This window comes from Capra hircus, chromosome 19, assembly GCF_001704415.2.
Source record: "Capra hircus breed San Clemente chromosome 19, ASM170441v1, whole genome shotgun sequence".
Taxonomy (NCBI): Eukaryota; Metazoa; Chordata; class Mammalia; order Artiodactyla; family Bovidae; genus Capra; species Capra hircus.
This window is the reverse complement of record NC_030826.1, coordinates 49,269,926-49,283,085: the sequence shown is the minus strand read 5'-3', so window position 1 is coordinate 49,283,085 and position 13,160 is coordinate 49,269,926. Positions and strand designations below refer to the sequence as shown.

The following is a 13,160-nucleotide window of genomic DNA, read 5'->3' as shown; positions in this document are numbered from 1 at the left end:
TTCTGGTATCGTTTACACTGGTTTGCATTTGATGGCTGAACAGAAAAGGTTTTGAAGAAAAAAGGAAACATGTGGATCAAAGCTGTGAGATAGAAACCCTCTGTTTCAAAAGTATTCCCAAACATTAAGATGAAGAGGCTTAACTTCTGTATAAACACCCAGGCCCCGGCCCCACACTGCTGTGTCATGAACAGCTGCTGGGGGTGGAGGGTCAGCCTAGCACAGCCCAGCCCACGCTGAGAGACACACTTCTAGCCAGACCGCGGGCAGGCGGACATGGCCTTGCTGGGACATGAGCTGACTCACGCTAGTTCCACAGTGAACACCTGAGCCTCCTTCCCAAACCTCACCTTCCACTCTCTGCCTCTGAGGAAGGCTGAACCATACTGGGTGGGGTCTCACAGGGAGCAGGGCTAGGAGGACATGAAATGAAGCTGGAGCTTCAGGGGCTAGCTGTTCTTTGAGGCTTTAATCAATGTGAGTGTTGGTTTACAAAGAACGAAAGGATATTTTGTTTGCCTTGTGAAAGTGAAAAGTGAAAGTCGGACACTCAGTTGTGTCTGACTCTTTGTGGCCCCCATGGACTGTAGCCCGCCAGGCTCCTCTGTCCATGGGGTTTCCCAGGCAAGAATACTGGAATGGGTTGCCACTTCCTTCTCAAGGGGATCTCCCCGACCCAGGGATTGAACCCAGGTCTCCTACACTGGCAGGCAGATTCTTTACCATCTGACCTACCAGGGCAGTCCTTTGTTTGTGTTAACACTTTTTAAAAGAATGCTGGCCTGGGCCACAGGGCAGACAAAGGCAAACCATAAAAGGAGGCGCCTGCAGCAGGGCGCCGAGCTCCTCTCCTGTGCTGCCTGCCCTGCCTTCACGCCAGACCGCTGTGGACACCACGCCAGCACAGGGCCTGTACACAGTCAGTGCTCAACAGGCACAGGCTGAACGGACACAAAGAGCGGGAGACTGAGCAAACGCTTCAAGAAATAATGGTCAAAAATTTCCCAAATTTGATGCAGGCTGTAAAACCACAGATCCCAGAGATTCAACAAAGCCTCATTAGAGTCAACCTTTAAAAAAGAAAAAACAAACTTTGGTTTGTACATCATAACCAAAGTGCTGAAAAGTAATATTAAAGAAAAAAAATCTTAAAAGCAGTCAAGAGAAAAACACCCATTACACAGAGAGGCATAAGGAAGGCAGCAGACTTCTTGGCAGAAGCTATGGAAACCAGACAAGGGGGAGGGATCTTTTTTAAAAAATATTTTATTTGTATTTATTTGGCTGAGCCTGGTCTTAGATGTGGCATGCATAATCTTCAATCTTTGTTGCATCATGCAGGATTTTTTTTCAAGTTGCAACATGCAAACTCTTAGCTGAGGCATGAGATCTAGTTCCCTGACCAGGGATCAAAACCAGGCCCCCTGCATTCGGAGCACAGAGTCTTAGCCACTGGACCACCGGGAAGGGCCAGGGAGAGGCATCTTTAATGAAAGAAAGGACCTCAACCTAGAATTCATTAGCCAGCTACTATAGCTTTCAAAATTTAAAGCAAAAGAGACTTTTCCAGAAAAACGAAAGCCAAAATAATTCATCACAAGAAGAGTTATATTACCAAAAAAGATGAAGGAAGCTCTTTGGGGAAAAGAAGACGATCTGACTGATAAGAAGGAATGGTAAGTGGCAGTAATGGTAAACGTGTAAAAGCTGAAGACATTTTGCCATCTGTAACCTCTTTATAAGATAGTTCATTTTGGTAAAAATAAAAATAAATAGCATGGGGTTTACAGCATAAACTGTGTGACAGGATGTGATCCTGTAATCTCATGCTCCACGTGAGACTCTGCCATCTATCTGCGGTAGAGTGTAAGGGGCAAGGTACACACTGCACACGGCCCTAAGCCGACCCCTGGAAACTAGGGAGACAGAGAGGTGTAGCTGATAGAGCAACGGCGCAGGTAGAGGGGATCACAGAGCAAAACACGGAGAAGAGGAAACCAGGAGGAGAGAGGCTCGAGGCAAAACCCAGACCAGAAGATGAAGACCAGTTACATAAAATACAGAAGGAACACAGTAATAAACAGCAAAAGTCAGTAAAATAGAAAAAAAAATAAAAAGGAGGAAGGGACTGGCATGTGGCCGAGTTAGGAGGGGTGCCATTGCAAGGTGGCTTGGCTTGGCTGTTGCTGGGATCAGTACCCACATGCAAGCTCTTACTGAGGAACTGAAGTTTTAAATTTATTTTAAAAAATTAATTATTTTTATTTATTTGGCTGAGCTGGGTCTTAGTTGCAGCTCATGGGATCTTTAGCTGCATATAGGATCTAGCTCCCCAAACAGGGATCAAACCTGGGTTCCCTGCATTGGGAGCATTGAGTTTTCACCACTGGACCATCAGGGAAGTCCCAGAAACTGAATTTTTTAAACTTCACTAACCTCAGTTCTTCATGGAAATGAGAACTTATACTGCAAACCCACATAACAAACCAGACAACAAGCTTGAATAGGAAGTTGTAAAATGAGCCCAGGACCTGCACCTTGAATTCTGAGAGGAAGGCAGCCCACCCTCCCCACCCACTGTCCTCACGGTGTTGCTGGAGGGTCCCTCCCGCAAGGCCTCTCAGAACCACGGCCTGAAGATGAAAAATAAGGGGTGGGGGGAAATGTAAAGCATAAAATTTTATTAACTACATTTATGAAATTAGTTCCTAACTTATGTTTATCAACAGTTTAAAGATTACTAAAATATAAACAAAAATTAGATTTCATTAAGAACTAATTGTCTTATGGATCCAATCCTCAAAATACTTAAAGTGGGTGCATTTAGGAATGGAGGCAGTGCTTTGATATTTTAAGTTAGATTAACTATTTTCCTTATTTCATACTCCCAAATGCTTCTTGTCATCAAAAATCTTTTCTAAATCATGACTTACAGATCAACGTGTAATCACCTGGGCAACAATCACCACTAGGAAACAGGGTCATTCAAATACCCTCCTAGCTCCCGAGAGGCACACCTGTGTTTACTCATCAAGAGCGGTATGTATCAGGTGTGACTGGGATGTGGGGCGGCCACGCTCCATGAAACCTAAACACATAGACGTGTGTTGTCCACGTGTGGCAGTCACGTCAACATGGGGAAGATGCGGAAGAACACCACTCCATCACTGTGATTTTTAACCTGAGAAACTTCTCTGGATGGTAGAAGGTGAGGTGCCCTCATCGCCTCTGCCCCTCAAATCTCCCAGGCACTGGACCAGGTCCATCTTCAGCAGGGCTCTTGTAGCCTCCCCTTCTCGACTCACCCCACCCCCCAAATACCAAGAGATGGGTGCCTGGCCTGCAACACACCCCCTCCCCAGGCTCCATCAGGGCCAGCCGTGGACACAGAGGCCCCCAAGCCCACCTGCAAACCGATCCCCAGGCACTGCAGGCCAGAAGGCTCCCCAGCCAGTCTCTCGCACTGTGAGGCAGAGCTGGACCATGGAGTCTGGCCACCAGACTCCGTCCTATGTGACTAAGTGAAGCCCCCATCTGCACTCACTTCTTCCAGCCTCTGCTGGGTACACAGATGGTGCCCACTGTGTGTGAGGTGCAGTGAGGACTGAGCCAAAGTGAGGCGGCGCCTACTGGGCTTTAGGTGCTGACAGCAGACCCACCCACCTCCCAGCCTCGTGCAGCATGAGCTCCTTGTCAGCCCCTTCAAACAGCTGTGCCCTCTCTGCAGCGCCGGCGCCGTTCCTGGGCACACACTCAGCCGACCAAGTCAGTGCCTCTCTGTGGAGGCACGGTAGCCACCCCCACAGGGCGGGATGAGGCTGCACCATTCCCAGGCACACACTCAGCCTGACCAAGTCAGCGCCTCTCTGTGGACAGAGGGCACAGTGGCCACCCCCATAGGGCGGGATGAGGCTGCACTGAGCAGAGGGGAGATGACGGCCCTGGTGTCACCTGAAGATGGAGACTGGTCCACAGTGCCTACCTCCCGCCTCATGTTCCCACCAGGCAGGGTGGGCAAAGGCCAGGTCACCAAGGACTCCTCCTGAGCCCCCTGGAGACTCACATCCAGGATGCAGGGAAGTCCTGCCACCGCCCTGTCCCACAACCACAGGGAAGGACCCGCCCACGAGTGCTGGAAAAGCTCTGGGTCGCCCTGAACCTCTGCAGGGTGCTCCCTGCCTCCTTCCCACCTTCATCCTCAGTGCCTCCATATTCCTGAGAATACAGAGCTTCCCACCTCTGCCCATCACAGGTGACCCCTCAGGGAGGGGCCCGGACCAAACACAGCGGCTTCCCTGAGCCCACCCAACTCCTGTCCCAGAGGGGATCTCCGCTCCAAAATGCTCCACAGGTGGGTGGGGAAACGCCCGACACGCTATCTCAGAAGCTCTGCAGAGAATGTGCAGCTGCACGATTTATGGGCGTGGCCACCCTCATAATCAAATGGCTTTCTTGTAAATGGCCTTAAAGAAGTAATGACCAAGGACAAACATATACTTAGCATTCATTTCATTCTTTCCAAACAAACTATATGATATAATCAACAAAACCACCAACTGGCAACTGCAAATCAAGATTTTTGTAGGTCATGACTTCTATAAAACCCGGCCCCACAGCAACAACCCTTAAGCTGGTTTTGTCTAGTGCAGCAGGGCTGCTCTGAATCCCTGGTCTCGCTGCAGACCTGTGATGTGGGGCGGGAGGAGGCACAGCTGCTCCACTGCTGGGAGCAAAGCTTCTCCTTTGAGAGTATCCAGTGCACTTAACACAAGCTTAGCGAGAAAAACCCCAACCTCAAACCTTATAAAAGCACAAGACAATGTGTTTCAATTAAGATTAAGATAAACTGGAAGATTAAGATAAGCTTTACGGCCTGGGTTCAATCCCTGGGTTGGGAAGATCCCCTGGAGAAGGGAAAGGCTACCCACTCCGGTATTCTGGCCTGGAGAATTCCATGGACTGTATAGTCCATGGGGTCGCAAAGAGCTGGACACGACTGAGTGACTTTCACTTCACAAGATAAACTGACATGGTTTATATTTTCCCCAAATTCTTTATATATCCCTAGATTTCAAGGTCTTTGAACTTACATGTTGTGGTTCAGTTGCTCAGTTGTGTCCAACTCTTTGCGACCCCATAGCCTGCAGCATGCTAGGATTCCTTGTCCTTCACCATCTCCTGGACCTTGCTCAAATTCATGTCCATTGAGTCGGTGATCTCATCCAGCCATCTCATCCTCTGTTGCCCCCTTCTCCTCCTGCCTTCATCCTTTCCAGCATCAGGGTCTTTTCCAATGAGTCAGCTCTTTGCATCAGGTGGCCAAAGTATTGGAGCTTCAGCTTCAGCATCAGTCCTTCCAATCAATATTCAGTGTTGATTTCCTTTACAATGAAATGGTTTGATCTCTTTGCAGTCTAAGGGACTCTCAGGAATCTTTTCCAACACAATTTGAAAGCATCAATTCTTCGATGCTTAGCCTTCTTTATGGTCCAACTTTCACATCAATACATGACTACTGGAAAGACCATAGCTTTGACTATGCAGACCTTTGTTGGTAGTGATGTCTCTGCTTTTTAATATTCTGTCTAGGTTTGTCATAGCGTTTCTTCCAAGGAATAAGCATCTTTTAACTTCATGGTTGCAGTCACTGCAGTGATTTTGGAGCCTGGGAAAATAAAATCTGTCACTGTTTCTACTTCTCTATCTATTTGCCACGAAGTGATGGGACCAGATGCCATGATCTTCGTTTTTTGAATGTTGAGTTTTAAGCCAGCTTTTTCACTCTCTTCTTTCACTCTCATCAAGAGGCTTTTTAGTTCCTCTTTGCTTTCTGTCATTAGAGTGGTATCACTGCATATCTGAGGTTGTTGATATTTTTCCCGGCAATCTTGATTTTGGCTTGTGATTCATTCAGCCCAGCATTTCACATGGTGTACTCTGCATATAAGTTAAATAAGCAGGGTGACAGTATACAGCCTTGATGTACTCCTTTCCCAATTCTGAACCAGTCCATTGTTCCATGTCTGGTTCTAACTGTTGCTTCTTGACCTGTATACAGGTTTCTCAGGAGGCAGGTAAGGTGGTCTGGTATTCTCATCTCTAAGAATTTTCCACAGTTTGTTGTGATCCACACAGTCAGAGGCTTTAGTGTAGTCAATGATGCAAAAGTAGATGTTTTCTGGAATTTCCTTGCTTTTTCTATTATCCAATGGATGTTGGCAATTTCGATCTTTGGTTCCTCTGTCTTTTCTAAACCCAGCTTGTACCTCTGGAAGTTCTCAGTTCACATACTGTTTAAGACTAGCTTGAGGGATTTTGAGCATTCCCTTGCTAGCATGTGAAATGAGCACAAATATACAGTAGTTTGAACTTCTCTGGCATTCCCTTTCTTTGGGATTGGAATGAAAACTGACCTTTTCCAGTGAGAACCGCCAAAAGTAACTTCACATGTGAGCCAATCACAAAAAAGTGGGGGGAACAATATATCTAAACGTATCTCACTCTCTACAATGTCAACACTGGTTACAAAATTCTTCACACAAAATTTCTTTCAATGCAAAAGATGTTGTCCGTGTTTGGAAACTGTGTGCCATTTCCAGTTATGTGAAAATCACCTCTGGTGTCTCCAGCCTGGACCAGTTCTCAGACTTAGGCCCGAGAGCTGAGGGAGAGGCCCCACCCATGAGGACGGACCTGCGATGCCAAGGGCGATGCACCCAGGATGCAGGATGTAGGGCTAGGAGGCGACCCTGATCATGTGAGGCAGCTGGACACAGGACACCGGCGACACCAGGCCCATCACACCACTGGAGCAAGGGTCCATGGGTCAGTGATAACCTGGGCTCATGCGCACACAGGCCCTACCAGCGACCACTTTTGGGTTCCTGAGGTGCAATCAGAGAGCGCAGGCTCAGTGCCTGGCCGAGCCCTCACGTGGGTTCCCTGGAATGTGACTGGGGGTGCATGTAAGAGAAAGGCCAGGTGAGTGGAATCGAACACCACATCACATTCTGAAAAAAAGGCAGAGGTTGGGCCATCCTGGAGGCTTGCAGGATGGGGGTGCTGGTCCCCACACACCCCTGCAGAACCACTCGTCTCGCTCACATGCTGCATCAGCAAGTCGGCACTAGGGACCCTCTCTGCTGTCTTCACTTCGTTCCGTGGTCTGGATGCTGGACATTCCCTCACTGGCCACCCCGTTGAGGACATCTGTGGCACTTGGTGAGCAAGATGTTTGGGTCCAGAGGTCTGGGCACCACGTCTCCCTCTCTGAGGTGAGGGTCCACAGAGAGAGAGGCACAGGACTGGACAGGTCTCCCTGGTCCTCTTGGGGTCCTGTTTACCCCTGACCTTGTTGCGAGTGGAGTCTGGAGAAATACAGGCCTGCTCTCTGGCTCTCAGGCTGCAGAGCCCTGGAGGAAGTTGGTGGTGGTCAACAAGGAGACCGGCAGCCCCAACAGGGCTGTCATAGCACAAGCCCCAGAACCCTGTGACACAAAGCTGTGGGCCAGTCAACGTGATGTGGCTGGGGCACATGGTCACACTGCCCACCAGCAGCTGGGCACTCTCAGACCACACTGAAGCATGAGGTCGAGTGGCCCTATAGCTATGCAGACAACGGTGGAGGTCCCAGGTCACCCACCTGTGGCTCCGACCTCTTCCTCAGCTGCACCCACAGCCTCATGGGGGTCCCCTAGGACCCATGGATAGAGCAGGTCTGCAGGCAAGCTAGTGTCATACGCTGGCACAACCCACAGAGGGACTGGTACTGCAGCCTGGTCTCATTCAGACAGCTCCAAGGCTCCGGAAGCCTGGAATGTCCACCTGTGGGAACAGGGGAGGTGGCTAGGGCTAGGACACATACAAACCCACAGGCCCTGGTCAGCATGCAGGGGAGTTTTCTGGGAAGAGCAGACCTCTGAGACACTGCAGATGGACCTGGGAGCACTGGGAGCAGCTTCTGGTAGGCAGTGCTGGCTGCTGAGCCAGAGTAGAGGATGCGGGTTCCTTTCCAAAGGCGGCTCTAGCTACCACCACCCCTGACCTCCTGGTCACAGAACAGACTCTGGGCCACGAGGAACCGGCCCAAGGATTCCAGCAGCCCTGGTGAGTCAGCGACACCAGCCCCCAGGCCACACACTGGTTCCCTTGATGCTACCTTGGCCAAAGGGCCATTTGTCAATAAAGGAGCAGCTGGGCATTTTCGAGCCTCCCTCAAGTCCAGCCTTCTGGAAACATTCAGCCTGAGAAGCAGTGGCGTAGACTCTCAAGACATAGCTGACAACCGTTTTTATCTTCTTATAGGCATATTTCAAGGACATGTTTATATTAACAATGTTTAAACGTAGGCAATATAAGTGTAACCACAATTTAGGGAATAAGAATCCTCAACATCAAACTTAAGGTTGTGAAAATCACCTATTCCATGAAAAGACAACAAAAGCTCTCAGGAGGAGTGTGCAGGTGTGTTCACAGGACAGCCAAGTCCTAGATCCTAGTCACGTGTGTGGGGCTAGGCCGTCGGACACAGCAGGAGGGGTACATTTCTTTGTTGTTGTTGTTGTTCAATCACTCAGTGGTGTCTGACTCTTTGCAAACTAATGGACTGCAGCGTGCCAGGCTTCCCTGTCCTTCACCATCTCCTGGACCTTATTCAAACTCATGTACATCGAGTTGGTAATGCCATCCAACCATCTCATCCTCTGTTGTCCCCTTCTCCTCCTGCCTTCAATCCTTCCCAGCATCAGGGTTTTTTTCAGTGAGTCACTTCTTCGCATCAGGTGGCCAAAGTATTGGAGCTTCAGCTTCAGCATCAGTCCTTCCAATGAATATTTAGGGTTGATTTCCTTTAGGATTGACTGGTTTGATTTCCTTGCAGTCCAAGGGACTCTCAAGAGTCTTCTCTAACACCTCAGTTCAAAAGCATCAATTCTTTGGTGCTCAGCCTTCTTTATGGCCCAACTCTCACTATATGACTCCTGGAAAAACCATAGCTTTGACTATACAGATCTTTGTTTCTTAGAAGGAGAAAATCAGCAGATTAAATTCAGGGCTCCAAAGTTAGGGGCTATTGGAAGAGAAAGAATTCATCTTGGATGAAGAAACATCCTTCAAACTCCTTGAGAAACCATCGGAAGGAAGGATGTTTTTGAACCTTTGTCATAACTCAGTACATGTTTCATGGGGTGCATGCTCTGAGCCCTGAGCCCTGACCCAGGAACCAGCTCTCTCCTTCATGAAGGCCAAGTGGCAACAGTCAGTCAAATATAGCACCTGGAGCCCGTGAGAAATGCATAGTCTCGGGCCTCACAGACAACCGGGGTCAGATCTCAGGGGCTTGTGCACTCATGGCCTGGAGACACTGTGGGTGGACACGGCACGGGGAGGCAGAGGTGAGCAAAACCCAGGGGCTGTTCCTCGGCAGCCAGGCACACGCACCCAAGACAGTCTGGACCTTCTCCTTCCCACTTTCAAAACCAGGGATTCAAAGATGTTTTTACTAAAACTTCAGCACAGACATCTGAGCAGTGAGTCCTGTGGTCAGACACCCTGGACCCTGAACCTCAAGGGGGCAAGTGACCCATGGGCCTGAGATGTCCTTCCAAGTTTAAGTGGGTGGGAGATGCTCCCCTACACGGGGCTCCTGTGGGGGGATGTGAGCCTCCCTGGCCTGGAGGACGGGTCCTGGCGAGCCTCACTCATGGGAGCCACTGAGGAAGCCATTCTAAAGGTGAGAGCGTAGTCTGAGGTTATGCAGATAATAAGTTTTTTAAACTGATACACCCTACAGCTCTCAATCTGCTTTCATGTCCAAGGCACACAGCTTCAAAAATGCTGACAGAAATAAACCAAGCCAAAAAATAAATTTAAAAACCCTCTGGACCCATTTGAAAGTAACAAGTGCTACTCAAAACAAGAAGCACATTTTTCTTGAAAGGAAAACACCTGTGAGCGTGTGGACACACCAGGCACACATCTTTCTCCAAGAGGGCAGTCTGGCTACAAACTGACTCTCTCAGTCCTAAGGAAGAATCCTAATCTAAAAACACTATAATGGCATTTCTACCAAAAGTTGTAGAGACACGCATAAACATCCATACTCACACTTTTCGGGTGTCGCAAAGCAGCTTCGTGTTGCAGCCTCACTCTCTGAGGCATCATCACGTCGTCCTGCAGGAGAGAACGCACTTGAAACTCCAGGAAGCAACTCTGACAAACAAGCAAGAAGACAGACAGCCCAAAAGCAAAGCAGCAAAAACCACTACAATATTGTAAAGTAATTAGCCTCCAATTAAAATAAATGAAAAAAGAAAAAAAAAAGAATTGTGCAAGTGGGGAAGGAAGTTTAAAAGGGAGGGGATATATGTATACCTATGGCTGATTCATGTTGATATATGGCAGAAACCCACACAATACTGTAAAGCAAGTATCCTTCAATTAAAAATAAATAAATTAAAAAAAAAAAGAAACTCCAGGAAGCAACTGTGACAAACAAGCAAGAAGACAGACAGCCTGACGGCAAAGCAGGCAGGAGACCAGAACAGGCAGTGCAGACAGTGCCCAGTGACCCATGACCCCATCAGCCATCCGGGAAACTCAACTGCCCAGGATGCAGTGGAGCACGAGCGAGAAGCTGGACAATTCCAGTAAGAACCACACAGCAGGCAGGAATGAGGGTCTGAGGAAGACAGTGGGGCGTGTCCAGCAAGATGGAGACTCTGATCCCCGAGAGCCAGTAACTTAATTTACCCAATGGGCAGAAAAAGGCTTACATATACACACCAGAGAGGTGTAGAGAAATGCTCACCACAGTGTTGTTCAAAATGGGGAACAGCTTGATGTTCACACAGACCAGCAAAGGTAAGCAAATCGTGTGCATCTCTATAGTCAAATACCATTGCGGTCTGAGAGTGAACGACAGCTACACACACATAAGTGAATTTCACAGCTACAATGCCAAGGGAAAGAGGCGAGACAATAGAATATATATAGTATTATTCCATTTATTTAAAATCAAAAATCAAGCAAAATTAACGTGATTATTTAAGATACACACATACATATAATATGAACTACCATAAAGAAAGCAAGACAATTAGAATCCCAAAGTCAAAATAGTGGTGACTTTGTAGAGAGGGGATCAGGGTATAACTCTTAAGTATTAGCAATGCAGTTACTTGCTGGGAGGTAAATACATGTGTATTTACTTCCTAATTAATCTTTAAAGTGTACATGTATGTTCTGTGTATTTTTCTATAGGTATGTTTCATCTCACAATTTTAAAACTGCCTTAAAATTGATAAAAATTCAAATATGGTATCAATATGCCCAATAGAAGAGCTAAAAATAATGTCATTGGGAGGATATTTATCTTTAAACTGAGCAATGAGATAAACTAAAAGATTTGTATTTGTGTCTCTCATTTCTTCAACATAGCCTCATGAGCTAATGTGCTAATCAAATGAACTGCAGATAAAGTAAGCTGAGAGGAAGCTTGTGGCTAATGTGAGGAGGGAAAGGAGGTGATGAAAGAGGAGGAGGGAGGGAAGGGGGAGGGGAGGGAGGGGAGGCAGAGGGGAGGGAGGGGAGGGAAAGGGAGGGAGAGGGGAGGGGAGGGAGGGAGAGGGGAGGGAAAGGGAGGGAGAGGGGAGGGGAGGGAGGGAGAGGGGAGGGAAAGGGAGGGAGAGGGGAGGGGAGGGAGGGGAGGGGGAGGGGAGGGGCCCCTCCACGCACAGTGGCGCCCTCAGCAGGCAGGAACAGAAACGCAGGGAGGAAGCTGTCAAACAGGAGTGGAGGAGTTGTCTATTCCAGGCCGGAATCCTTCCCTGGCTCCCATCAGGACCACACTTGTGGGCATGTGCGTGGTCAACCACAGCTGGGAATCTTAAAAAGGAAAACCAGGGGGGCTTCCCTGGCTGCTCAGACAGTAAAAAGGAAAACAAGGAAAACTGAAGTGGTGGTTGGGGTAGGGGTTGGGGGGTGGGGTGAGCGATGTGAGGAGAATAAAAAGAAGTTATGCTAGAGCTCAGCCTATTTCTCTCCCAGAAAGGGTACAGCAAAGCAGCAGAGCAGAGACAAACGAGGGAAATTTCCCTGAAAGGGGAGGTCTATTGATTAAATTCCTGAAAAGTGACCCTGTGTCTGGTGGCCTCATGCTGAATCCTAGAAATTCGTAGGGTTTCCTAAACCAGCCCCCACTCCTGGTTACAAGTGGGAAGGTGCACGGGTCAGCACAGGACTAGGCGAGTGTTTCAAAGTGAAAGCGGGGAGGGTTGAGGAAGCCACAGACAGGGTCAGGGTCAGCGCTGGCCTCTGCCCACAGCATGACCTCCCCTGGGACCTTAGCACCACACACGCAAGCCCCACTTCCTCCAAACTCAGGTGAGAACCCCAGGAACAGCACCACAAGCCTCTGGCCTCTAGTTCCCATACACACTCAATGACACCAAGACAGCCACTGCAATGGGGATGGTGTGTGAACCAGCTCAGCTGGTGTATTTGGCTGGACCTCAAAAATATTTGCCGAGTAAATGAAGTGTCTGTTCAGGGCGGAATTGTATTTTCAATTCACCTCACCATTTACAGAACACTCTTTTTTTGTGTGTGTGCTATTTATCACCATCTTCTACAGTTGGAGGCAGAGCAGCTAGTATTACCCCCATTTTTTGCCAAGGAAACCAAGGTTTGGAATCTCTACAGAACCCATTCAACATCTCATAGCAATTACACGTCAGGATTAAAATTTGAATGCAGGTCCAGTTGTACAGCTCAAGGATTTACACAAAAAGCAAAATTGCCCAAAAAGTCTTAGCTCTCAAGAACATTCTAATACAGTCTTCTATCACCTCTGCTGCTAGGTGTCTGAATAAAGTGAACATCTGCCAGTACAAGGAGCATACAGGAGACATTTAACACACCCCTGACCCTAAGCTGAGAAGGTCAAAGATGAACACAATGAGTAAACATTCAAGTCAAAAAGTGATAGCGTAACAGGGTAACAGACTGTCTCAGCTGCACAGTGACTGCAGATTACAGATAAGCTCCTTGCTCTCCCAAGACCATTTTGAAAGAGGAAAAACTTGCTGAAAGATGGGAGCATGAAAAGATCTTTATTATACATGAAAAGTGATGTGATACTTTAATAACAAGCCCAGATGTGT

General features: G+C 48.2%; 1 protein-coding gene across 2 annotated transcripts in view; it reads right to left on the bottom strand.

Moving 5' to 3' along the window:
- The window catches only part of B3GNTL1 (UDP-GlcNAc:betaGal beta-1,3-N-acetylglucosaminyltransferase-like 1), a 106,015-nt gene that overhangs the window by 52,855 nt on the left and 40,000 nt on the right, over window positions 1–13,160 (bottom strand). For both annotated transcript variants that reach the window (XR_001919769.1, XM_018065387.1), the window contains exon 5: window positions 10,105–10,170. Coding sequence is in view for 1 of the 2 variants with exons in the window: in XM_018065387.1 (XP_017920876.1) it covers window positions 10,105–10,170 (66 nt within the window). In the remaining variant the exon portion in view is untranslated. The remainder of the gene's footprint in view (window positions 1–10,104; window positions 10,171–13,160) is intronic.